We start from the raw sequence: 27,902 nt of genomic DNA, 5'->3' as shown, positions 1-27,902 counted from the left end.
GCTGTACAGCATGCCTTATAATGCTACGTGGTTGATTTTAAAAACATATTTAATAATACCAGACCAGGATAGCTGTCTTTTAAAAACAATTAAATCTTGTTGGTGTTAAAAATGGAAATAATTCAATTGAGGGAATATTTTTCAATAGGATGCAAATAATATCAGTGGGTATTTTTTGTTGGGGGCAGGGAATGAATTTTTTGAAGAAGGGTCTAGACCCAAAATGTCAGCTTTCCCATTCCTCTGATGCTGCTTGTGTTCATCCAGCTCGACACGTTGTTATCTCAAGTTTTTTTTTGGTTTCAGACAACTTAATTTGTATTTTCTCATTCCCTGCAGGAACTGAACGAGCCATTCTTGAAAACCACAGCTGCTGACATGAGGCTAACTTAAACCCAGAAGTGAACAACTGGTGCTAATCTAGAAGTGATTACTTCAATGAAGCCCTGACCTAAATTTCGGAGTTTGAACATCTGCGGACTATAAGCACTCAGCTCAATGTCTTTAGCCCTTTAATAATTAAGGGTGGAGACTAACCATACTGTTTCTCTTGTGCACTTTTGGTGGGTTCAAGAACATCAACTCATACTCGTGCTCGCATAGTTTTATGCGGAACATGATAGTCTCTGATTTAAACAACATTTTGAAACAGGAAGCAGGAATTAAGAAGCAATAGTTAGTGTCATAAACCATTCCACCCCTGGGCTAGAATTATCAGGAGAAGGTGTGCTACATGATGGGCTAGCATATGGATAGCTTGTAGGAAAGTAACTGATGCATTGCTTTCTTTGTTGCATCTATTAGTTTCATGTTTAATGCTTCTGTCCTGTGCACTTTTCACTTTCTCTGCCCAACACATTGTTGCTCTTCTGCTGTTTCTTGTCAGGATCTGGTCCATTCTATGACACCTCCTTTTCAGCCAACAGCCCCCTTTCTCCTGTTGGTAGGATTACTGCTCAGCGTGGCCACTGCCCACTTTCCAGTACTGCTATTCACACAACCGCAGTTCATCTCACTTCCCAGACTCAGGTGGAGGGTTTGCTGAACCTTTTCATGTTTCCCTCCAGAAAAGCCCTGTTCAATCACCTTTAGATCTTTGCTATTGATATGTTTCCGTGATTCTATTGTGTCATCGGAATGTACGCCTTTGTTTCTTGAAGATATGATATTAATGAACCCTTGGCTGGTTGGAACTGTGCAGATTGAACTCTGACAAGACAAAATGCATTGAAAGGCTTCCACAGTGATGCTCGGAAATCAAATGAATCACTTTTGGTGGGAGAAGTGTCAAAACAGAGACTTCCTTACAGTTGGAGGCATCCCATCGAAATTTATCAGTCTGACGAAGACGTTAACAACTTTCATCCCAGGTTAAAAACTTACCCCTCAACTTTAACCAAAGGGCTCTAAATCTTATGTTCTTTCATCTTCCTTTGTATTGGACACTATATTAACTTTGTACATAAGTGTGTGCATGTCTGTCTGTATGCGTGTGTGCCCACATGCAAGTGACTGCATGAAGGCCTAATGCTCAAAATCGTTTTTCAAAGAGGTACTTTTCTACATTTTTATGGTTAACAAATCCAGAGGTTGTTGATTAACTCCACATTGATTATAGTGAGTAATTACATGTTTAATTGGAGAGAGGTAGCCTAATGAAAAAAAACTTAGAACCTTGTGCGCCCAATGGAGCAGGTTGCAAAGAGGAGCCATTTACCCCATCTCACCCAGTTGTTACAATGAGTGTTCTGACTTTGGCAGAAACCAGATAACAATCAACAACGACTTAGCCTCTCCTCAACTTTCTTCCTCCCTTCTTGGGGTAGCACAATGGTTAGCACTGCTGCCCGACAGCACCAGGGACCCCAGTTTGTTGAAGGGTCTAGGCCTGAAATGCCAGCTTTCCTGCTCCTCTGATGCTGCTCGCCCCACTGTGTTCATCCAGCTGTACACCTTGTTATCTCAGATTCTCCAGCATCGGCAGTTCCTACTATCTCTGAAACAACCACTAGATGGTTCCACACAACTCAATCTCTGGACAATTCTCACATGGAAATTCCAACGCAGTAAGACCTTAAGAAGTACAGACAAGAGCAGGCCATTCAGCCACTTGACCCTGCTCTGCCATTCGATAGAAGCACAGCAAATTTGACATTCTTCATGTCCATTTTCCTGTGTTTTTCCCCGTAACCCTTGAATCACTTACCCAACAAGAATCTTCTTCAGCTTTAAATACATGCAAGGACTCTGCCTCCACAGCTCTCTGCTGCAAGGAATTGCAAAGACTCACAAACCTCCAGAGGAAAAAAATACCCTCCTTATCTCAGTCTTATATTGGTGTGCCTTTACTGTGAGACCATGCCCCATCAGCCTAGACCGTCCCATGAGGGGAAATATCTTCCCAACATTGACGTGTTAAGCCCCTTAAGAATCTGATATTTCAATGAGATCACCTCTCTTTCTTCTAAACTCCAATGAGTGGAGCCCCAACCTATTTAGCCTTTGTTCACAAAACAATCCCTCTTATCGTGAGCCTTCTCTGATCTGCTTCCGGTGAAATTGTATCTTTCCTTTTTTATTAAAGGGGACCAAAACTGCTCACAGTACCTACATAAGATAACAAAGTGTGGGGCTGGATGAACACAGCAGGCCAAGCAGCATTTTAGGAGCACCTAAGATGCTGCTTGGCCTGCTGTGTTCATCCAGCCCCACACTTTGTTATCTTGGATTCTCCAGCATCTGCAGTTCCCATTATCTCTGATCACAGTACCCTACATGTGGTCTCACCAGCATCTTGTACAGTTGCAGTAAGACTTCCCTACTGTCCCTCAAATCCCCTTGAAAAAGGGGCCAACATTCCATTAGCCTTCCCGATTACCTGCTGAGCCTGTGTGATTTGAATTCGGGTTAGTCTGAGACCCGGGATCACAAACATTGCCATCGTTTCACCACCTCTCTCAGATCCAATGAATGTTCACTGTCTCCCAGTCCTTAATGGGCACTGCTCTTCAGTTCTTAGCTGTCAATGGAGTAGGCACTTAGGACATTGGTGGCCTGGACTAACTGCAGCCATGATCTCCAGCCTCCAGCTCTCCCACTGCTGGCTTCACTCCTACCCACCGGGACAATTAATTGGAAATGAAGCCCCCCTCTATTCTCCAAGTCAAGACAAATGTGGAAATCTGATTAAATGGCTGAATCTGACTAGTTTCCTCATTGTTGTTCAAAGATCATACTCACCTGGTTTTTAAGCAGCAGAATATAACTATTTTAGTCGAACCCAATTTTACCCAATTGCAGGAATAAACGGCGAACTTGTAACTATGTAGCATCAACAAACACACAAGATTTGGGTACGCACATTCTCAAATTTGTTATGCAAACTAATTTGTTAAAAGGCAAAGGAGAGAAATCTTTCAATTATAAAGACAATGCGATACTGAGAATGTGCATACTCAAATCTTGTGTGTTCGTTGAAGAATCGAAAGGAACTAAAAGAGACAATTCACTGAACTGGTGCTAGTACAATGTATCTCTGACTTATTTGCCCTTCCCCAGCCATAATACTTGGGACTTCATGTATCTGTTTGTACGTGTGTAGGAATTAGAAGAAAGGGGTAGAGTTTATGCTACACAGTTACAAATTAGCCATTCATTCCTGCTGAGATAGTAGGAACTGCAGATGCTGGGAGAATCTGAGATAACAAGGTGTAGAGCTGGATGAACACAGCAGGCCAAGCAGCAGAGGAGCAGGAAGGCTGACGTTTCAGGCCTAGACCCTTCTTCAGAAAATGACTTTTCTGAAGGAGGGTCTAGGACTGGAACATAGCCTTCCTGCTCCTCTGATGTTGCTTGGCCGGCTGTGTTCATCCAGCTTGACACATTCATTCCTGCGATTGGATTTGATTTAAATCAACAATTGTCTTCTTGCTGCTGAAAAACCAGACAAGTATGATCTTAGAACAGCAAGGAAGCCAGTCAAATTCAGCAGTTTATTCAGATTTTCTCATTTGTCTTGATTCGGGGTTTGGGGGTGGGGCGGGGGGGGGGGGCACGCTTCATGTCCAGTGTGTTATCCCAGTGAATTGTGGCACAGCACAAAGGTGTGAGAAAAGTGACAGAGCCATGGGTAGGAGCGAGACCAGTGGTGGGTCAGTTACGGAAAAGTACTGAGGAAGAACAGCTGCCAGTCAATTTCCTGTTCCTTTTCCACCCAGCAGAGGAGGGATAGAGAGATCAAAGTGATTTCTCATTGCAGGCTGGAAGCTTCTCCCTCATTGTCCACTTATAGAGCTGAAGCCCCTCACCCAGGATCCAATCAAGTTCTTGTTACCGTGCTAAGCCCTTCTAAGCCCACAATAATTGGTCGATTGAGAACAACTGTGAAAGGAATGCAATAACTTCTGCTGCAGCTTCCTTTGTTTAAAGCAATATCTTTTTCACTTTCTTGTAAGCCCACTATGCAACATAAAAGTGGTCTTTACAACCTCTTATCTCCAGTACTGGTCTTGCTCTTTCTCACTGCTTCTCTGCTGAATTCTCACTGTCCTTGTGCCTCTCCTGTCCCCTAGTTGTGAACTTCCCCCACCCTGGGGAAAAGACTCTTTACTCTTCATTTTATCTGCGCAACTCATGATTTTATAAACCTCAATAAGGTCACTCTGTAACTTCCTATGCTCCAGTGAAAGAAGTCCCAGCCTACTTTTTATAATTCAAAACTTCCATTCCCGGAAACATCCTTGCAAATCTTATACAAACCCTCTCAGATTTAATAATATACTTTCAAAGCAGGGTGACCAGAACTGCACACCATACTCTAAAAGAGGCCTCAATGTCCTGTACAACCTCAATATGACATCCCAACTCTCATAATCAAAGGTCTGAGCAATTAAGGCAAGTGTGCTAACACCTTCTTAACCACCATGTCTACATGTGATGCAAATTTCAAAGGATTGTGAACCTGAACTGCTAGGTCTTTCTGTTCTAAAGAAAGTACCCATGGCCCCACCATTAATTGTATTTGTACCACCCTTGTTTGTTTTACCAAAATGCCATACCTTGAATTTATCCAAATTAACTCTATCTGCTGCTCCTCAGCCCATTGACCCAATCAATCAAGATCTTTGTAATTTTAGATAACCTTCATCACTGTCCATTCCACCGTCACTTTTGGTGTCATCTGCAAACTTAGTAACTGTGCCTCGTAAATTCTCATCCAACTCACTTGCACAAACGACAACAAAAGTGCATCGAGTACTGATCACTGTGGAATACTGCTGGTGACAAACCTCCAGTCTGAAAACAACTCTTCACCACCACCCTCTGTCACCTCTCCTCAAGCCAATTTTGTACCCAATTGGCAAGCTCTTGCTGAATCCTATGTCATCTTTCTTTACTAATTAGTCTACCATGTATAATCTTGTTGGGCTTTACTATAGTCCATGCAGATAACTATCTACTACTCTGTCCTCAACCACTTTGAATTTTTTTTTGAAGCGGTAACCAGCTTGGTGAGGCAGTTTCCCCACACACAAAGCCGCGCTGACTATCCCTAATAAATTCTTAACTTTCCCAATGCATGTAAATCCTATCTTACAGAATCACCTGTAGGAACTTACCCACCAGAAGGGCTCGCTGTACCACGCATGCTGCCCTTGAAGCACCAATTAGGGGATGAGGAGAGACTGTCACACATATCCTTCTGGAATGAGCCTTTGCACAGGAAGCCTGGAGAAAGATGCAGTGTTTTTCGCTGAGGTTCCACCCCAGCGACACACTCTGCTCTGTGATCTCTTCCCTGGGGTGCACACCAATATAACACTGAATGCGCCTGGAGGACCATCAACTGGGTGAGACACGCTCTCTGGTCTTCCAGAGCAAGGAGTTGCTCCTGACTGAGTTTTACAGACTGGCACATTCCAAGGTCCATGACTAGGTGCTGAGGGAGGCACTGAAGCCTGGGGCAACTGCTGTCAAGGGGCAACGGGGGGGGGGGGGGGGGAAGGAACTACTCCGAGGTCCTTCTGTCAAAACACATTAGGGATCCTTTCAGTTATTAGACCCTCTAGGTGCCTCAAATGTATGTAATTACTTTGTTTTTGGCAACTGTACCATAGTGTGTTAATTCCAGTTGGTGGTTTGTGTCTGTTTTTCCTCACTCGTGGCTGTACGAATGGACTGTGACCCCTTTGTATTTATACGCTTTTAATGAATAAATTATATTTCTTCCAATCAAAACAAATGACAGAAACAAAATGAAGCTTACTTAATTTATCCATTTGTGTTTACTGGTTTAAAAAAAACTCAAGATCTGTGGATTGTGTAAAATGGAACCAAAAACAGAAATGGCTGAAAAAGCTCCCCAGGTCTAGCAGTATCTGTGGAGAGAAATCAAGTTAGTGTTTCGGGTCGAGTGACGCTTTGTCAGAGTTCCAACTCACTGAACCCCGAAGCGTTAAACTCTGATTTCTCTGCACAGCTGCTGCCAGACCTGGGGAGCTTTTCCAGCCATTTCTGCTTAGTGACTGGCCCCGATTTTGTAAAAGGGGCGTGCATCTCTCAAATCTTGGCACTCGGGACAGAGAAGATAAGAGACCACTTTCCACTGGAGGGAGCATTTCCGAAATCTAGATACTGTAAACGTGCAAGGTAAAAGTGCCCAGCTCATTCCGTTAAAGACGGAAGTGCAGAACACTCGGGTAAGTTTCGAACGTGCTGGGACCAATTGTCCTCCTATACCTTGGGTGGTTCGATGTAGTTTTATTTCAAGAAGAAATAAACTTTGCTGGAGTCCCTGTGGGACTATGGGGATATCTTCTGTGCAACTGAACCGCAGAATTTGAAGGTCAGCCGGGAGCATCGCTGATGCGGGCGACAGGTCGTTAACTATCGAGATACATTTTTGGAAGTAAGGATAACAGCCAGCACCATTATAAATAATTAAATATAGCGTGTATGTACATTGAATTGCTTTTGTTTAATACTAACACAAAGCTATACTGAAGTTTTTTAAAATAATCTTGTTAATGTAGTGATTGAGTAACTTAACTGCCCGCCGGCCCTAATCTATGGAATTCCTTGCCCAGTGAAGTAGTTGACGCTACTTCAATAAGCGATTTCACAGGTAAGATAAATATTTTTTGAACAATAAAGGAACTAAGGGATAGGGTGAGAGCGCGGGTAAGTGGATCTGAGTCCACGAAAGGATCGGCCGTGATCTTAGTGAATGGCGGAGCAGGCTGGAGGGGCCGAACGGCCTACTCCTGCTCCTAGTTCTTATGTTCATTGCAGGTAGGTGGGTTCACTAGGCTTGGCATTCGTGGATAACTTGCTCCCTTGCTGAACGAGCCAAACGGCTGTTGCGATGTAGTGCCCGTTGCCCTGGGCCAGGAGGCCCTGGTTTAAGTCACGCCTGCTGGCCCAGCGATGTGATGCTGCGCCAAAAGGTTATTTCAAGAGCGAGACCCTTAACGAGCTGCACCGCTCGTTGTGAAACTGAATGTTAAAAACAGAATAACTCCGCTGTGTGAAGTAACCTTTCCTGAATCTCACTCGCACCCACACTGAGTCATAAACTTCTTTAGCCGGCTGTTCTCGCTGTCAGCCGCTTTACGGTCACTGGGAGTCTTACGTTACCAGGACGTTTCTGTCACCGAACCGTGCTACCTGTCAGGCGCTCTCGTCCAGCCCTTCCAGAAGAAGTTTCTATTGCGTTGGCGCTGGGAAGCAAACATTTTGAGAGCTGACTTGATTGAGCTCCCAACCAATAGATTCCGGTTAAGAACTGCCCTCCCCAATCATTGTATAATCATGTCAGAGTTATTTCTCCTCCCAGTGTGAAATGCAACCCTGACTGGCAATTCGGGTGATACAGCTCCCGCCCACCAATGTATATCTTCCAACCATGAAACTGATTTGTTCTGAGTTTTTGTAGGGTGACAGTTTGTCTTGAATTTCGTCATTGCGAGTTTCCATGTCTCAGGAATCATTCATCAACTTAGGATCCTTACTGTGTGGAAACAGGCCCTTCGGCCCAGCAAGTCCACGCTTGGTTCCAACCCTTAAAACATCTCACCTGACCCACACACCCCTGAACACTACGGGGTGTTTAGCACGGCCAATCCACCTCACCCGTACATCTTTGGACCGTGTGAGGAAGCCCATCCACACACACAGGGAGAACATGCATACTCCACACAGACAATCACCCGAGGCTGGAATCGAACCCGGGTCCCTGGCGTTATGAGGCAGCAGTGCTAACCACTGAGCCACCGTGCCGCCCTTTGCTCTATGTTTCTCTGCACTTGTGTATTTACAATCAGGACACCAGTGAGTAATTAAATCTTTCTCTCCCGCAGTGTTTTGAGCACGTTGTCAGTTGATTGCAATCTAAATGTCTCCGTTGGGCAACTAGCCTGACTGACGAGTTACAAACATTGAGTTTCTTTTCAGGAAGCATTTTAATCAAATGAATCAGACGGTAGGGATGAAATGCCAACAATTTCCACCAATTTCTCCAAGCCGAGCAGCTGATGCGATTCCGCTTTTCATTGCCAATTGCTTGCTAAGGGATTCTTCTGAAATTAGTCGTTCAGGTCGAATTCAAACAAGACACACTTTAAATGCTGTCCAGAGTGTCGCAGTCAGTTCTTAGGACAGTGCTTTGCAATTGGGCTTTGATTTCTGAAAATTCATCCTCAAAAGAATTGAGCAAGGATCTCCGATTAAAACTCTGAGCGAAATATCTAGAAAGCCGCCTTCCTGCATTGAAAAGCTCAACAGTCACTGTCACATTTGCTGCTCTCAATTTTGTCGTCTTCGAACTAAGGACGCCTAAGGTGGTTTAAATGCTGTCCCAAATGTGTTTTTCTTTCCTTTATAATCGGTACACTGTTCCCGGTATTGACAGAGCCTGTATCTACTGGATGAGACACATGGTGTTATTTGAGCGAGGTTGTGTGACGATGGCATTGCGTTCCTTAGCACAGCAGGATCTCCCGTCTGAAGAGAACAACCAGCCTTTTTCCACACGTTCCGTCTGCGAAAGCCTTTGCTGGCAGCTGCAGTTGCTCAGGCATCTATACATCAGTGTCTTAGCGTAGTCAACGCCACATTTCTGAACTTGCTTTAAGGGTCTAGGCCCGAAACGTCAGCTTTTGTGCTCCTGAGATGCTGCTTGGCCTGCTGTGTTCATCCAGCCTCACATTTTGTTGTCTTAAATTCAAAGCATCTTGTTTTATCAGAAGTATCCGTCGTTTCACCATCAAGTGTCGGATAGGAAGGCAGGCAAAGCTCGAACATAATTTCTGTTGAGCTTTTCCAGCAACTTTGTTTTTGTTCATAATTTCTGCATTGCTTACTACCACCGAAAGCTCAAATGTGTACATTATATTACTGGTAACTGCAGAAACTTAGCATGTGGTCAGTTAGGTTTCGTATCGTGTTCGTGGAGCTGGTTCATTTGTATTGCAACTAGAATATTGTCTCTTAGAAATGTTGCTTCTTCTAGATTTGTGCATTGCCTTCTTGTCAGTTCCATTCCTATCTGTGTTTAACTGCTAAGTATATAAAATACTCCATGAATTAAGCCGCTGTGTGTGAGAATCTGTTCCTAAGAACATGTGCAGCAGATTCTGACTTCATTGACTTCATGTACACCATTCCTGTTTTAAATGCTGGCCAGTAGAGTTGATCGTCTAACAACTACAGTGGATAAAGAATTTTCCCCTGAATTCCTACAGGATTTATTGATAATTGTGTTAACATCTATGAAGTCCAATTTTCTTTCTCCTCTCCGCCCCCACTGGTGGAAACGCTGCTATTCCACGTATCGAAAGTATAATACCATCTGCCTGACTGCACGCAAAATAAAACTTTTCACTGTACCTAGGGACCTGAATAATAAATCAATTAGATCAGCCATCACCTCGACAAACAGTGGAGCAGGCCTGAGGATCTGAGTGGTCTGCTTCTGCTCCTAATTCATGCTGTTCTAATACCTGCTGTTAAACCACACTTTAATACTGACAGTTTGACATTTCTCCCAATCAAAATTTGTTTAGTTGTTATTTCCAGATTCTGCAATGTAATTTATATTCCTGACTAACTTTAGTACAGAAGATTAGATTTCTACCGACTTTTATAAAATCTTTACAATCAACTCTGATTTTAAAGTGACTCAATTCTGTGACACAACTGACAGATTGGGGACAGTCCCTCTGTCTCTTCAACCTGAGAGATCAAACAAGCAGTCTCTCTGACTTGCAGCTGTATCAAAAGCCTATCACTCTCCCGCTGGGTTGCGGGTTTTAAACCAAAGTTTGATTCTCAGAGAAATCTTTGCTCATTCTACTGTAAACATTTTCCTTAACTTTTTTTTGCTTGTTGAGTCAGCATTTATGCAATTTCCACTGAGGGTGAAGTTCAATCACCTTACAACTTTACCAAGTCATTAATTGAAACTTGTTTAGGTTCCTCTAATGGCTAGGGAACATGACCACATCTTCGCTCTGTGTTTTGTAATCTGTCTCTTGTCACCCCTCCCTTAACCTTATGAAGTAAGAACTTGTCTGTATCTATACTGAAGCTTCAGTTGCTTCTCTCTCTCTCTCTCTCCAGTCTTGACAACTATGTTCTTACAGCCTTTCTCTGCTCCCTACCTTGTGTAGGTGGTCTTTCAGGGGTCTTGTATACATCATTGATGGCTTTATCTTGCCTGATAATGGTGGATCTGGAACAGGGCTCCAGCTGTTGGTGGCATTGACATTAGTGAGTTGGGCGCAGTGGTGACAGATTGCACCAGAGATTGGCAATTTCAGTGGTGACAGTTTAGACATTTTGTCTCATTTCTGTTTCTTCCATTTCTACATTTGTGTTTTACTCTAACTGTCATATTCTAAGATGACACAGGAGAAAGGCAACTCTGTGTTTTTCACTGAACTCCTGTGCTCGGGTATATGTGGCAATGCCGTCACATTTACTTTTACTGCCTACAAGCATTTACTCAAGGAATTCAACTAAAACTTTCACACTCAACTGTTATTTGCATTTCTCATATTTGCCAGTACCTAAATAGTTCAGAATATGATCGGGTCAGACTTCTGCCTCTAATTTTTACTAAATATGAAACTTTGGACCTTAGCTTAATCAGGATTTTCAAACATGCCCCCTATGAAAATGCTTATGTGTATAGAACTGCCTTTTTAAAGAAATCAATTACATTCCCTAATGTTTCTTCTTTCGGAGAGTCTTCTCTTATCTGGTATCTCTGTGTGAAAACCAGGAGTCTGGCTGTGAAGTGCGTCTGGAAATTCCTTTTTGGTCATGTTATGTCAGCTAAAAGTCCCCAGAAGCCGTTTTATGTCAGCATTTGTCATGAGCCACTACAACACAGTCTGCACTGTCCAACCTTTTCTTGATAGACAATCTATTCCACATATTGATTAACCCTCCTCTGAAATACTTCCAATAAATTTACACCCATCCTTTAAAACAAAACCTGTACTGTACACATATAATATTCCATTTGCCAGACTTTTGCCCATGCATGCACTAAACTGATCAATGTCCATTAATAGCCTCCATACGTGCTCTTTATAGCTTAGTTTCTTAACTACCTTTGTCACCAACCAATTTCGCATGTGTACCTCCAGCCCCTTCATCCAAATTGTTCTACATAAATTGTAAAAAATGGAAGCTCCAGGACTGGTTCCTGTGGGATCGCTCATTACATTTTGCCAACTGGATAAAGATTCATTTATGCTCACTCTCTGTTTACTCCTGGTTAGCCAATCTGTGACCCATATCTATATGTCATCCCCAAAGACAAGAGCTTTCACTTTCCACAATGAACTTTGATCTATAGCATGTGTTACTTCTTCAAAGAAACTAATTGACCTTTCAGTAAACCTGCCTGGTTACTTTGAATTTTCATAAGTGTTCTACCATGAAGTATTTAACAATAGTTTATAATTTTTTTTCCGATGATATATATTAAAGTAACTGGCCTCTTGTTTCCCGATTTCTGTCTGCCCACCTTTTTTTAAATAAGAAGTTGATTCATTATTTTCCAATCTCACCAAAACTTTCCTGAATCTAATGAACTTTTGAAATATCAAGTCCACATCACTACTGCTTATGGAATACTTCCTTCATTTGTACACTAATCTTGGTTCTAGATTGATTGAGCTACTGTTTCATCCTGCCACTGTCCTTTCTGCGATTCTGCCTTCCTGTATACCTTTAAGGTCGCCTTGCAACATGTTTATGTAAAGATTGGAGGTGGAATGGCTTTGACTGCTGAAGTGCTCCCTGATTGGGAAAGAATGTTCTTGTCTGGCAATTGTTGTGCAGTGTCCAATCATCCATGGTGAGACCATGCAGATGCTACAACAAATGTACTATGCCCCGGGTCATCCTTGCCTGCAGCGTGTGAGATAGGCAACATTGGCTGAGTCACATGAGTATCCACCATTTATACAGTGGGTAGTGTTCCCACATGTGATGGTAGTATCCATGTCGATGATCTGACATGTCTTGCAGAGTTTTCCGTAGCAGGGTTGTGTGGTGTTGTGGTCGATATTGTCCTGAAGGCTGGGTAGTTTGCTGCGAACGTTGGTCTAAGGTTTGACAGTTGTTTAAAAGGGAGAAGTGGGGTATAGGGATGATCTCGGTGAAATGTTTGTCGTCAACAATGACAAGTTGAAAGCTGCAAAAAACTTGGTGTAGTTTTTCCACTCTGGGGAAGGGCTGGACAACTAAGTGTACTCTACTAGTCATATACTGTGTTTGTCTTCTGAGGAGGTCATTACCATTTTCTGTGAAGATTTTGTGGTGATTCCTCACCACAAGGTCAAAGGAAGAAATTGTATCTGGTGTGTAGCGTTGGTCAAACTTGTGCATGAAAACGTTGGCATATTGGGCCGCAAGTCTGGTCCCCATGGCTATATGTGTCTGGATGAAGAACTGTCAAACGTTGCTGTCGAAGATGAAGCAGATGAGTTGTAGGATGGTGTCTGGAAATAGGCTGTTGTCGGTGTTGAGTAATGACGCTGTTGCAACGATGCAATTGTGATGGGGGACGCTGGTGCACAGCGCCAAAACGTGCATTGTGACGACGAATGTTCCTGGTTCGACGGGTCCGTGGGTGCAGCGTTTCTGTGAGAAATCGGTAGTGTCACGACAGAAGCTGGGGGTTCCATATACAGTGGGTTTCAAGGTGTCCTTGACATAGCTGAAGAGGATCTCACACAAGGCCTGAATACGATGGGATGACCAGGTGCGTTGGCTTTGTGTATCTTCGAAAAGCAGTAGAAGTCCCCTCCACAGGGAGTGTGTGGGATGAGAGAGTGTAGGATACTCTGAAGGCCTGGGTCAAAGGTCTTCATCAGTGTGTTGAGTTGACAGGTGTGTTCTTTGGTCGGATCAGCTGGTAGTTATCTATAGTGTTCCTGGCTGTTCATGTCCTCAGTTCTATTCTGTATGACGTTGTCTCCTCCTTTGTCTGCTGGTTTGATGACAATTTTGCAATTGGCCATGAGAGCACAGATGGCATTGTGTTGTGTTTGGGTGACAATCTGCGCTAGCTTGTGAGTGATGAATCTGGTGTTGACACATCTCCTGACGAGCCTAGGGCAGCGACCTTCCGGAGGGGTCTGGTTCAATTCTTCGTTCTTCTTTGGTCGCTGCAGATTTCTCTCTGTCAACTGTTCTGGGTTGTTTATTGTCTCACTGGGCTTGCTGCTGACATCCAGGTTTGTGGAAGAATTCCTAGAGCCTTATTTGCCTGATGAATTCCTCTGTGTCTGCAGCAAGGCCAGTGGGGTCCGTTTTGGTGGAGCGCCAGAAACTGAGCCCTCGGTTGAGAACTTCAATATCATCTGGTTGAAGGGTGTGGTCAGACAAGTTGACGATGGATTTCCCTGTAGTATTAGTTTCAACCCTGGTACCAGACATGGTACTGGTGGGAATGCTGAGTTGTAATTGTATCTGTCACTACTACTTCCTCTGGCAGCTTCTTCCATATACGCTCTGCCCCGTGTGGAAAAAGTTGCCCACTCAGGTCCCTTTTTGGTTCTTTCCCTTCTCACATTAAACCTATGCCTTTTGGTTTTGGACTCCCCTAACATTGGGAAAAGGTCTGGGCTATTCACCTTCTCTATGCCCCTCATGATTTTATAAACTTCCGACACTCCAGGGGAAGATGCCCCACCCTAACCAGCCTGCCCTAATAGCTCAAATCTTCTAGTCTCATTGACCATCTACTCCAACAGAACACACTGAAACTGAAATGGATGCTTGTGGTAATGTCCCTAGCTCTATCCCAGGTTCCAGTCCTAGTTGTTCTGGAGGTCCAGTATAACATCTCTGGACACGGTGATTAGAAGCTGACAAACTGAACACATGCTACTGTTGAATAGCTGTCACTTATGGAAGGTTGGATATCTGCATAAAGTACAGGGATATATAATAACTTCACAGAGGTCAATGTCGCATCACCAAATCACCTTTTACTTACACGTGGAGAGTCCTTGACACTGGTCCAGCTCCCTCAGAGCCAGCTGTCAGAGTGAGCAGAACCTCTGACACTCCTGTTTATGTCTGTCAGCCAGGGCTCCCTGTTTGTGGAAGTTAACCTGGTCCAATCAGGGGACTGATATTCTATGAAGGCCACTTGACTGACCTTGTTGCAATTGTTACATCACTTCCCCACTAAGTCTGTAGACATAGGCCTGTTCTTTTGCACCTAACCTATCCTGGGGGTGTTTTCACACCAGGTTCGGTTCCTCCGACCCACTTCTTGCAGCCAGAGAGCCTCGCAAGAAATTTGTCCTCTTCCTTGGATGGTAAAGGCATTGAGGCTGCATCATCTACCGTTCCCATTTCTGATTCCGAGGTTTCTTCGCTAAATGGCTGGGGAAGAACCTGCAGGTTCTGACAGGCTGTTGTTAGGGGCCGGGTAAGTTTTGCTCCTGGCCCGTTGGCAAGGTAGCAGCGTTCGGGTGATCCACTCGTTTGTTCAGCACCGCCTCGCCTACCTGACCTTGGTATGTCATGGGACCTGACCTGGCACCAAACATGCTTCTTGCTTGCTCATGCAGGGCCATGTCCATGATTTTGGCTCCAATCTTTTGTCCTGCAAAGTGGACTGTTTCTCTCACTTAGCAGAGTCTTGTGTCTGGTACATTTCACCAACAGCTGCAGCCCTGCTCCCCTGCCCCCCTGCCAGACCCAGGAAGATCCCCTGGCATGGAGTCTTCTCCCCTATTTGCAACTCTGCAAGAGCTATCTCTGTATGTGCACTGGGGTGATCTGACAATCAAACAGGACCTGGGACGTTTTGGTATCGAGTACCATTTGGTATTCAGCTTACCTCCAAAGTCTGGACTGCTCTTTCTGCCACGCTGGATGGTATGGAGCTGTCCTTTGGCATAGACTTTAGGAAATATTTGCAGTCCCTGCTGGTAAATGATGGCCCATTGTGTCTGGCCAACACTTCTGGCGATCTGAGCATTGCAAAATTGCTCAGCTTTTCTATTGTCATCCCCATGTTTGACAAATGAACTCTACACATGTCCAACCACTTTGAGCGGGCATTCACAATGACGAAAATGCTGAGCCTATGAAAGGATTCTAGCATTTGCCTGGCCATTCCCATAAATGTGGGGGAGCAGCTGGCAGTCTTTTTCTTCCTTGTTGGCACTGCCCCACCAACGTGGTTTTGTCTGCATCCAGGATGACCCTGGTGGAATCCAGCCAAAATCTGGTGACAGTCTTTACTCGGGATGATCACTCTTGCTCCTCTGAATAAGACTCTACGGTAATCTGGCCTCACTGGGCCCAGAAACGTTTCAAGGTGTAGAGCTGGATGAACACAGCAGGCCAAGCAGCATGAGAGGAGCAGGAAGGCTGATGTTTTGGGTCGAGGCCCTTCTTCAGAATTTCTGAAATAAATCAGCAATATAGCTAGATACAGTCCTCAGATGTTTCCCCAAGGCCAGTGCTGCCATGGAAGGGAAAAATGTGTGTTCCAGACACCTCAAGTGACCTACTTGGGCCACAGAGTCGACAGTTGGTTTTCATCCGCAATGGAGAGGGAGTCGTGCTCCCAAAAGCCCAGGTTCTGCAATGCACACCTCCCAAGATTTTGCACATGCCCCGGCCCCTCTGAATCATATTCCCAGCACCTTCAGGTGAAGGGGATAAAGGATTGGTCAGTACAGTTCCCAAAGAATATGGCTTCACTCTGGCCTCGATTTACCTTGGTTCCTGAGGCCAGTTCAAACTGGTTGCAGATGCTCATGAGGCTGTGCACTGACAGCGGATCTGAGCACAAAACAGCGACATCCTCCCTACACAGTGGATGCTTTGACCTGCAGGCTCCCACTGCCTGGAATACTCACCCCTCTCAGGCTCATAACCTTCCTGGGGACCCAGCAAAGGGCTCTATGCAACACACAGACAAGGCAGGAGAGAGTGGGCGGCCTTGCCTGATTGGTAAGCTTTCTGATTCCCACCCATTGGGGGAGACCGCGCCAAAGCTGCTGCTGTAGAGCAGTTGGATCCAATTGCAGATTCCCTCCACAAAGCCTATTTTGGGCAGAACATCCCACATGATTGTGTGTGGTATCCTGTCAACGGCCTTCTCCTGGTCCAGGCTTCGAACCCCCACCCCAGCCCCCACTCCACCCCGCAGCCCCCTACCCCCACTTGCCCATAAGTGATCATACCGCTGAGGAGTATGAGACTCTCAGATCATCCTGCCCAAGTTTGGTCCAGGTGAATCACTGATCTCAGAGCAAATGTGGCCTGGTCAGCGATGACCTTGGGTAGACAGGATTTTGTAATCTGCATTCAGCAGCAAAACCGATCACCTATTTCTAATGGTGGAGGGGAATTCGGCAAATCGTGCCCCCAGGATACATCCGTCTCTTCTCTACTTCAGTCTAAAGGCAGATCTGAGCAATGCCTGCTCCCCCAAGTGACTTTCGGTCTTGGACAGACACTGGAAGTCAGTAGGCACAAACAGGGAAGTACCATAGGGCTCTGGGAGACAGCACGGGAGGAATGGGTGAGCTGATGAAATTATTGCAGCCTGTTTGGTGGACTCGATAATTGTATTCGTTACCTCTGGATCGGTGTTAATTCTTTTTCCCTGGAAACACTTTGAATTAGCTCAGTGACATCTTTTGATGAGCTAAATGAGCTGTTGTTTTGTGACAGCTGCTGGGCAAGTTACTGTTAGCACAAGAGAAGGATGTGGGGGTGGGGTGAGGTGTCTCTCGTTCTTCACATCAAAATGGTAAAGTTATATTCAGATTACTAATACTGGTAATCGTTTATTTGTATGCATGCTTTTCAAGAAGTTTCTATGATTTGTTGATAAAGGAATGGGATGAGTAATCCATGGAGTTAACGCACTTCTGATTTCGATTTTACAGTGAAATACCGAGCAAATATTAAAAAGTGCTCTCAGTTTCACAGCCAAATGTGCACCTTCCACGAAAGCTGTGTTTTGTGTGACTCTCAATTGCAGCTATCTTTGAGGAATTGCCTCTCAGCCAGCAATTCTTGCACGCTCAGCAAAAACAGGGGAGCACTATTTAATACCATAATGACATAAGAACAGATGTAGGTCTTTCAGCCCATCAAGTATGCTCAGCCATTTAGTGAGCATGGCTGATCTGATAACTCCTCAGCTCCACTTTCCTGCTTTTTCCACATGACCCTGAATTCCGTTCTTGCTTAAAAATCGATCAATCTCAGAAATTGACCTGCCTCTGGGAGAGCAGTTTTGGGACACACGGGGGCAAGTCATGAATAAATAGGGGGAGGGGAGGGGAGAGGGGGAGGAGGAGAAGCGCACAAGATCTAGAAACAGAGGCAATCCCAGCTCGGATGAATTCTGCAGGAGAGTCTCGGATGAAGAGGGGGGTACGGGCTGGTCGTAGGAGAAGAGCTAACAGTCATGTTCACACCGCAATTCAGGTGGAGGCCAAAACCTGGAAGAGGGTAGAAAAGGGAAAGAAAAACATCCATCTACATAGCGCCTTTCACAGCCGCAGGATGCTCAAAAGCCAATGAAAAAGTGTAGTCAGGTTCTTCTTAGGATCCCTACAGTGTGGGAACAGGTCCTTCGGCCCAACAAGTCCACACCGACCATCAGAGCATCCTACCCACACAATGGGCAATTTGACATAGCCAATCTATCTAGCTTGCACATTTTTGGACTGTGGGAGGAAATCCACGCAGACACGGGGAGAATGTGCAAACTGCACGCAGACAGTGTCCCAAGGGTGGAATTGAACCCGGGTCACTGGTGCTGTGAGGCAGCAGTGCTAACGGCTGAACCACAATGTCACCCTATTTCAATGCCAGTTCCCCCAATCTCAGTTTCTGTTCATTCACGGGTTGTGGGTCTGATTGGTTAGTCCAGCCTGTCCATAATCACCCAAGGATCAGCTAAGAGTCAACCACATTGTTATGGAGAGAGATAGTAGGAGCTGCAGATGCCGGAGAGTCTGAGATTACAAGGTGTAGAGCTGGATGAACACAGCAGGCCGAGCAGGAAAGCTGACGCGTCGGGTCAGGACCCTTCTTCAGAAATGGGGAGGGGAAGAGAGTTCAGGAATAATTAGAGAGGGGAAGGGCTGGGGAAGGTAGGTGGGATGGTAATAGTTGAGTGCAGGTAGACCGTGGTGGGGATTGGAGGGAGGGTTGTATAGGTGGGAGAGAAGATGGACAGGTTGTGTCAGGTCAAGGAGGTGGGGATGGGAGGGAGGGTTGGTCATGGGATGAGGCCGGTGCGGGGAGGAGATTTTAAAACTGGTAAAGTTCTCATTGGCACCATTGAGAACAGGCTCCCGAGGCAGAATATGAGGTGCTGCTCCTCCAGTTTGTGGGTGGCGCCAGGGAGAACGCCCAGAATGGACATGCACCTCGGGAGTGGGAGGGGGAGTTGAAATGGTTCTGTGATATCCTCTTATTTCAAGGACAACCACCCCTCCCATGATCGAAAATGCTCTCAACCACGTCTCTTGCATTTCCTGCGCCTCTGCCCTCACATCCCCTCCCCTCCACAAAAAGCAAAGACAGAATCCCCCTTTGTTCTCACATATCCACTAACCCCCATATCCAATGCATCATTCTCTGTCACTTCCACCACCTGCAATCTGACCCCACAACAAAGGATATATTTCCCTCCCCACCCCTATCTGCCTTCCGGTCGGACCTCTCTCCATAGCTCGCTTGTCTGCTCCACACTCCCCATTAGCCCCACCACCCCTGGCACCTTTCCCTGTAACTGCAGGAAGAGCTCCACCTGCCCCTACACCTCCCCCCCTCACCTCCATCCAAGCCACAAAACAAACCTTCCACATCAGACACAGGTTCACCTGCACGATTGTGAATGTGGTCTGTTGCATCCGCTGCTCCTGATGTGGCCTCCTCTACATTGGTGAGACCAAGCCCAAGTGGAGGCTCGGAGACCGTTTTGTAGAGCACCTGCAATCTGTTTGTGACAAACCATTTCAATTCCCACTCCCACTCCCTGGGCAACATGTCCATCTTGGGCCTCCTCCTGTGTCACAATGACACCACCCAGAAACTGGAGGACTACCTCACATTCCACCCAAAAGCTCAATGGCCTAAACGTGGATTTTACCAGTTTTAAAATGTACCCCCCCCAACCCCGCCTCATTCCATGACCATGGAACATTCCTCCCTCTCATCCCCACCTCCTTGATCTGACACAACATGTCCATCCTCTCAATAAAAACCAAAAGAACTGTGGATGCTGTAAATCAGGAACAAGTTGTTGGAAAAGCTCAGCACGTCTGGCAGCATCTGTGAAGTAAAAAAAAAGTTAATATTTCGGGACTCGGTGACCCTTCCTCAGAACTTCATCTTCATGTCCATCTTCTCTCTCACCTCACTGACCAATCCTCGGCACTGCCTACCTGCACTCACCTATCACCATCCCAACTACCTTCCCCAGCCCCACCCCTCCTCTCTATTTCAGAGCTCCCTCCCCCATTTCTGAAGAAGGGTCCCGCCCACAACATTAACTTTCCGGCTCCTCTGCTCCCTGGCCTGCTGTGTTCTTCAGCTCCCACGTTGTATTGTACTCTGTTGACTCAGGACATAATAAATGTTTGCGTTCGAGAAATGGATTGTTGTGCTGGGTTACCACAAGAGATGGCTGGGAAAACTCAGCAGGCCTGGCAGTATCTGTGGGGTCGGTGATTCACTGTCCGTTCTTCAGAACCGGATGGAGATTTTTCCGAGAAGATTTATTACATAATTTGGAGCTAAGGGCCAGGCAGGGCTCTGACTGAAGACGTTTTAGATGTTGAGGCTGGATGGCCTGATGCTGTGTTCTTCACCACTGATTGGTCAGCCTGTTTAGAAATTCTGGAGCAAATGGGATTTGAACCAGTGTTTCCACGAAAGGCCCTGGCTCATTCATGTGCAATAACTTTAATTACAGCCGGTCAGGCAATGCTTTTTTTAAAAAAGAGTGATTTTCTCTCATTAGTCAGCACTGAGGGAACTGTAGCAGGTGAAGCTGAGCTTAAACTTAGTCCCCAGCTCCTAAGATGCTGCTTGGCCTGCTGTGTTCATTCAGCTCCACACTTTGTTATCTCAATTTCCAGCATGTGCAGTTCCCATTATCTCTTAAACTTAGTCCAAACGCTTTGTCTTTTTAATATAAGTGAGGTGACTTCCCCGAAATTACGCTCTGCAACTTTCCACAGGAGAAGTTGTTAGGGCAGCAGAAGTTTTCCGTCTACGCACTTTCGGTCTCAAACCTCAGCTCATCTTAGTTTGTAAATGTCGCTCTGCGCACGTGAGCGCCAGATCTGAGCGATGGAGAGAGTGAGTCCCCGAGCGATCATAACCTGCGCCAGGCTTTGAGAGTTGAAGTTTTAAAATCAAGGGAAGAGTCGGTACTGTTCCAGAGAATCAAGAAGAGGCGACCAGTTGGACCTGAAAGCGAGGGGAGGAGCTGTGAAACCAATGTTGACATTGAGCCCACGCTGTCGATGTCACCCCATCTCCTACATTGAATGAACAGTTGGGTTAGGGCATATCGCGCCTGGAGCACGCCACTGAATCAGCAGTGACATTGGTAAGTGAAAAGTTTCTGGTGCTATTTTGGGATTTTTGCGCGCTATCGATCTGTTGACGCATCCAGGATTGCAGCAGTACCTTTCTCGAAAAAGACTGTGTTCATGAAGGGATTTGTAAAAGGCGCTAACGACATTCCAAGTCTCATTGAATGTTATTTTGATGAAAAAAAACGCAGAACGGTAATGGAAGGGACGTGACTTGGTGTGGATTTTGAGGAGGTGTTCAACACGTACCTCGGGAATCTGGCTAACAAAAGTTGTGGGTCATGGGGTCGGAGAAGTTTAGATTTCGTTTCGTTTTACAATAAAAAAGGTTCACGGGGAGAAGGAAATGGGTTCGATTAAAGGCGACCGAAAACGGAAACTGACGGATAAAGAGCCAGAATCGCAAGAGAAACTCACTTGAGGAGCTAATAGAGTTCATGTTTCGAGTGTGGCACCTCTTCACCAGAACAGTTCGAAACTTCGAGGAAAAGTTCAGCAGATCTGGCAGCATCTGTGAAAGAAAACAAGTTAACGTTTCTGGCCCGGTGACCCGCTTGTAAAGATGGAATCCGGCTATGCGGTTATTAAGCTCGAGGTCGAGTCTTAAGAGGCTGCACGGTCCCCACATGGAAATAGCTGTCCTCTGACCTTGCACTGAAATTTGCTGGAACACCGCAGCAAGCCCGAGACAGGAATGCAGACAAGGGAACTAGCTGGTGCATTAAAATAGCAGGCAATTGGAAGCTAGGGGGTCATTTTACAGACAGGGCTTGGGTATTTTCCGAAGCAGTCACCCAAGTCTGCATTTTGTTTCCCCATTTTGTGGAGGACACCATTGAATAGACTAGATTGGCTGAAGTGCAGGTAACTCACTGCTTCATCTGGAAGATATGCCTGGGATAGGAGCACATTGACAAGTCTGCAATATTAATGTCGTGGCCCAGTTACAATGTGTGATGGGGGGGGGGTGGGTGTTGGGTAGAGGGAGAGACCAGGGCTTCATTGCATGGGAGGATAGGGCATATGTAGCTTCCCTTTTCTGCCACTAGCTGGGTAGAAACTAGACACCAAAGTGAAGGCAGATTGGGTACATGGTGCCCCCAGCTTGGTATTTGCTCCATCTCAGACAGCGGCCCCCAACATCACCTCCTGGGCAGTGACTGGCCATACCTTCTCCCATGGAGGTTAACATTTGGAAAGTTGCCAGCCTCACTGCACCCCGCACTGCTGGCTCACTTCATGGGATTAAAGAATCCCTACAGTGTGGAAGCAGGCCATTCAGCCCATTGAGCCCATGCTGGTCCTCTGAAAAGTATCCCACCTGGACTCACCACCCTACCATAGCCCTGTAACCCTGCGTTTCCCATGGCTAACCCACCTAGTCTGCACATCGCTGGACACTATGGGCAATTTAACATGGCCAATTCACCTAAGCTGCACACTGTTGGACTTAAAATACAGTTCCCCACTTCACTGCCACACACTGGACTTTTGGTTGTGGTATTGATGCCAGGAGAGTTTTGCGAGCTGGGTCAGGCACACCACTGATAAATTCACTTGGATTGCATCTCAGGGTTTCTTGCTCACCCTCTTAGTGCTAACTCACTTTCCAGCTACTTTGCTCCCAGCGTCCCCATCTCTGTGCACTTTGGATCCCCTCCGGCAGAGCTTAAAAACCCTCACTATTCCTGTCTTGCCTGCCTTTCAGTGCAGACAGACATGTCTCAAAGTCTGTGGAGAGTAGACCTCAGCCAGGGACTCCCAATGCGTTAGGTTCAAGGCTAGTATACACTTTCTGTCAGGGGCTTGACACAGTCAGTTGGGCTGCATGGGGTGGTTAGGGGAACTGTATCGCTACAGTCTGGGGGTTTGTGGTCTGTTGTCAGTCCTGCTGGTCCAGTACAACCAGTTTGGGAAATCGCAATAAGTCAGGCCAGGAGTCAGTCAGCAGTTGGCTTCCCTGTCCAAGTCGGCTAGGCACGTGGATCACGAGGATCAGCTCAGTGCAAGTCGAGACGGATTTGTCAAGGGCCACTGCTGTGGTAGTGAAAGCGGGGAAGTCACTTTTGGAAGCAGCAGTGTGGATGGGACAATAATTGTGAACAATGGAAAGCTAAACTGTCAGTGAGGGACATAACATCAGATGGGATTACTGCCAGAGTGGGGGGGGGGGGGGGGTGCTACCGTGCAACATGACATTTGGCACGACTAGGCTTTAAGACCATGGCTCGGGCTAATGTTGGGCAATGAAAGTGCAGTTTAAAGATGCATGCAGGAGCTCAGCACTGAGGGCTTGTTGAGGAATGCAGGGAGGAAAGGAATGTGGACCTGCAGTTATCCTTTAATGACTGCAGGCTGAGCCTGTGACTACTGTGTGCTAAGTGAGTTGTCACTTCCAGTAAGCATTTCTTCATGACCCTATCCAGAGTGGGTGGATTAATTTTTGTTTTGTGATGAAGCCTGTGGGCTCTATTTGTGAGCGTTGTGTAGCCCTTTGAGGAGATATTGTGTTAATTAATCAGACACTTTCTCACAGCGCAGATTGAAGTCATTTTATAATCTGAACAGCATGTCTGTGTGAGTACAAGTGCTTCTCATACACAACTTTCATTTTGTCATTTTTCATTGCTAATGGAAATTGTTATCTCTACGAAGTAAAAATACTTTTAAAAAGTGCTACCTTCAGATCTCAATTCACAGGCAATCTACCACCTCAATGGCTGTGCCAGAGAACAGAATTGTTACTCATTTCTGAAGAAGGGTCTAGACTGGAAATGTCAGCTTTCCTGCTTCTCTGCTGCTTGGCCTGCTGTGTTCATTCACCTCTGCACCTTGTTATCTCAGAACTATTACCTCTCAGTTTGAATTAGCTCTTGTGTGCAACACCTCCTTTCTTGAGTGATTTTTGGGTACAGCAACAATGTATCAGTAATCATACATATGCAGAATTGGTAAAGGGTCTTGTGGCAAAGTGGTAGTGTCCTTACCTCTGGCCTGTGAAGCCGTGGTTCAAGTCCTACCTGCTCCAAAGATGGTGCCATCATCTGTCTGAACAGGGTTGATGAAGGAAGAATTCACACCCATGGAGGGTGATGGAAATGTTTGGATGTTGTTGGTGAATGTAAGTATTGTTAAGCTAGTTTGCACAGCTATCCCAGTTTCGGTATAAGCCTCTAGAATAGAATGTCATAGCATCAACTCGGAATGAGTGGACTCCTGTCGACACTGGTGCCCAGATCAATCCCCGATGTTCCATCTGATATTGTCCTTCAACTCTTTGTTAGTCGTTCTATTCAACTAGTGGCTTGTTCAGCTATTTCAGATAAGAATTAACCACATTGCTGTGAGCGTGGAGTCACCCTAGGCCAGATTGGGTAACGACAGGGGATTTCCTTCCATGAAGACACGATGGCTCAATGGTTAGCACTGCTGTCTAAAAGCGCCAGGTTTGATTCTACTGTCAGGCCACTGTATGTGTAGAGTTTGCACATTCTTCTTGTGTCTCCATTGGATTCTGACAGGCGCTCTGATGTCCTCCCACTGTCCAATGATGTGAAGGCTAGGTGAATTAGCCATGGGAAACGCAAGGTTATAGCGATGGCGTGGATCTGGGTGAAGTGCTTGTCAGAGGGTTAGTGTGGACTTGGTGGTCTGAGTGGCCTGATTCTACACTATAGGAATTCTGTGAAGTCCATTAGTGAGTAAAATGGTAATTCTTTTTGGAAATCCAGGAATTTTATGAACATCATATAGTGATGCTTTTGTTATTTCAGATGTATCAATTAATTGAATATCGAAGCCCTACCTAGCATGGTGAAATTTGAATGTGTATCTCCGGAAGGTTAGCTCAGGCCTCTGCATTGCTAGTCTGGATAATATCGCCAGTATGCCAATGTTTCCTGCAGACCGAGGGCCCTGACTTCACCCAGCACCATCCTACCTACCTTTCCCCAGCCACCCCTCGTCTTTCTATTTATTTCAGAGCTCCCTGCCCCCTCCCCCATTTCTGAAAAAGGGTCCTGACCTGAAACGTCAACTTTCCTGCTCCTCTGATGCTGCCTGGCCTACTGTGTTCCTCCAGTTCCACACCATATTATCTCTGACTCTTCTTATGTCCTCTGCCTCTGTACCAAAATAATAATTAAGCCAGTGACTGTTCTTTAAGAATGTCTTGTCTTTGGGACATTGGTTAATTTTTGAGACTGCTTAATATGAAATTGCACAGTTGTACCGAATCATGTGCATATTTCTACAGTCATTAGATGCCTGTCTGTCCGCAGACAGTCTTTTAGGATCTGTACTAAATGACTGGAGAAGTGAGTGTGAAATTTAGGTTAACAAATCAAGCAATGATGGCGTATTGCTCTGTGGGAAGTTCTGTTATTTGAACAAGCTGTTTTTCCTCTTGCATAGACAAAAGAAATCTAGCATCACTGTTTTGAAAAACAACTGGGATGCTCTGAGGTCCTGTTCAATATTTATCCTTCAATCAAAAAGGTTATCTGATTATTATAATTTCATTTTGCCTGCGGTAGTTCGGTTGTCACATTTTCTACATTGAAACAGTGAACAGATAACAACACGTGTAAAATTGTTTGGGCCATCCTGAAGTCTCTAATACATTTTAACTTCTGAATTTACAGATAGCGAATTGCTCTGCAGAAGTGCTCTGTTTTGGTTGGTGCTTTCTCCCAGACAGAATGTGCAACTTGTTTCAAATGTTATTTGTACTGGGTTACTTCCTACAGTGGAGCACAGGTAAGTGGGAATGTGAATGTTTACACAGTTCTTCGGTCCTCCATTTTTAATTGTCCTAAATGTGCTGAGTCAGTGCTTGAAGAAATATTCAATGAATATGCTTTTTACAAATTGATTTGATGAGTGTTATTGGCAAAGCTGACACTAATTGCACATCATTAGTTGACCTTCAGAGGGTAATGGTGACCCCCATTTCTTGACATTCTGTAGCCCTCGTGTTCCCAGTGTGGTTAAGGAACAGAGTTCCAGGTTTTTGATTTGGGAAGGACTCTGGAATGGTGATGTATATCCAGGTCAGGAAGGTGTGTGACTTGGAGGGGATAGACCTCCTCTGCATCTGCTTCTAGGTGGTGGAAGGTCACAGGTATGGGAGGCGATATTGATGGAACTGGTTAGTGCAGTGCATCTTGCTACACATTCCAATGATGTTGGTGGTGGGAGGCATTTTAGGAAAAAAAACATAGTCTTTCATGAAGGTGATGCCACCAGCTAGGCCAGCGTTTGTTGCCCATCCCTAAGCGTTGGTGTGCCGCCTTCTTGCACCAGTGTGGTGTGGTGATGTTGTGTAGTTACTGTTACAAAGGGCATTCCAGGTTTCTTTTTGAAACACCGACCGTGAAGTAACAGCGCCATCGTTCCTACTCAAGATGGTGCATGTCTTGGAGGGGATCTTACTGGGTAGTCATGCTGCCATGCATCTGCTAACCATATTTTGCCAGGTAGTAGAGGTCACTGCTTTGGAAGGGACTGTCAAAAGAGACATGATGAGTTGCTGAAGTGTGTATTTATATAGTCCCCACTGCTGCTGCCATATGCAGGGAGGGAATGTTTAAGGTTGGGTTGGGGGAGATAGGGGGTTAAGCTGGGATTCCAATCAAGTGGGCTGCTGTGCCCTGGCTGTGCTGAACTCCCTTGAGTGTACGTAACCTGTGCTTGTCCAGGTAAGTGGACAATATTCCAGTACGCTTCTGACTTGTGCCTTGTGGAGAGCTTCTGGAAAGTTACTACAGAATTCCCAGCCTCTGACCTCCTCTCGTCGATAAAGTACTTATTTGGTGTTAAGTTGCTGACCATTGGAACTTCCCACAGGATGTTGATAGTGGTGGATTCAGCAATAACAAGTAGTGATAGTTAGATTCTTTCTTGTTGAAGGTGGCCATTGCCAGGCACTTGTGTGGCACAAATGTCAACTTACTAGCCCAAGCCAGAATTTTGTCCAGGTCTGCTTCAAACGGACAAGGTCTGCTTCATTAGCATTGCTGGGGGGGTGGGGTGAGGGGAAGCAGGGAAGGAAGGTCATGGCTGAAGATGGCTGGGTCTAGACGTTCCCTTGAGCAATGTTCAAAATGGTGGATGGGTACAAATCAGTCAAATAGCTGATCCCTCGATAGTGAGAGATTTTCGTGTGTTGCTGCAGTGCAAGAATGAAGTATTTTATCGCATCCCTCAGTTGGCCTTTTGACTTTGTTTTCTCTGTGAAATCAAATATCTTTGCATTTGTCTCTGAGTGTGGGATATACACATTTAAATTTCTATCAACACTTTTGCTGGTTATTTAGGGAGGAAGGTCAAATGATGCAGATGCAAGCTCGCATTGGAGCACAAAGTGGGTGGGCATGTAGAAATCCTTAAGGATTGGATGTGAGTTTGCTCGCTGAGCTGGAAGGTTAGTTTTCAGACGTTTCGTCACCATTCTAGGTGACATCATCGGTGAGCCTCCGACGAAGCGCTGGTGTTATGTCCCGCTTTCTATTTATTTGTTTAGGTTTCCTTGGGTTGGTGATGTCATTTCCTGTTCTTTTTCTCAGGGGATGGTAGATTGGCTCCAAATCAACGCATTTGTTGATGGAGTTCCGGTTGGAATGCCATGTTTCTAGGAATTCTAGTGCATGTCTCTGTTTGGCTTGTCCTAGGATGGATGTGTTGTCCCAATCAAAGTGGTGTCCTTCCTTATCTGTATGTAAGGATACGAGTGATAGTGGGTCATGTCGTTTTGTGGCTAGTTGATGTTCATGTATCCCGGTGGCTAGC

General features: G+C 45.6%; 2 protein-coding genes across 4 annotated transcripts in view; both read left to right on the top strand.

The window, feature by feature from the left end:
• The window catches only part of LOC125446599 (hepatic and glial cell adhesion molecule-like), a 33,686-nt gene extending 31,033 nt beyond the window's left edge, over window positions 1-2,653 (top strand). For 2 of the 3 annotated variants that reach the window (XM_048520301.2, XM_048520302.2), the window contains exon 10: window positions 340-2,653. In XM_048520301.2, coding sequence (XP_048376258.1) covers window positions 340-393 — 54 coding nt within the window. In that variant the 3' untranslated portion in view covers window positions 394-2,653. The remainder of the gene's footprint in view (window positions 1-339) is intronic. The other variant, XM_048520303.2, reaches the window with a different exon arrangement.
• Window positions 2,654-6,678: 4,025 nt separating this feature from the next.
• LOC125446600 (uncharacterized) overlaps window positions 6,679-27,902 on the top strand; it is a 45,301-nt gene continuing 24,077 nt past the window's right edge. Inside the window, exons 1-2 of the mRNA XM_048520304.1 lie at window positions 6,679-6,698; window positions 25,757-25,871. Of these exons, the coding sequence (XP_048376261.1) occupies window positions 25,814-25,871 (58 nt within the window). The 5' untranslated portion in view covers window positions 6,679-6,698; window positions 25,757-25,813. The remainder of the gene's footprint in view (window positions 6,699-25,756; window positions 25,872-27,902) is intronic.

The sequence above is a fragment of the Stegostoma tigrinum genome, chromosome 34, assembly GCF_030684315.1.
Source record: "Stegostoma tigrinum isolate sSteTig4 chromosome 34, sSteTig4.hap1, whole genome shotgun sequence".
NCBI classification, from domain to species: domain Eukaryota; kingdom Metazoa; phylum Chordata; class Chondrichthyes; order Orectolobiformes; family Stegostomatidae; genus Stegostoma; species Stegostoma tigrinum.
The sequence above is the reverse complement of the archived record's forward strand: the minus strand, read 5'-3'. Positions and strand labels throughout refer to the sequence as shown.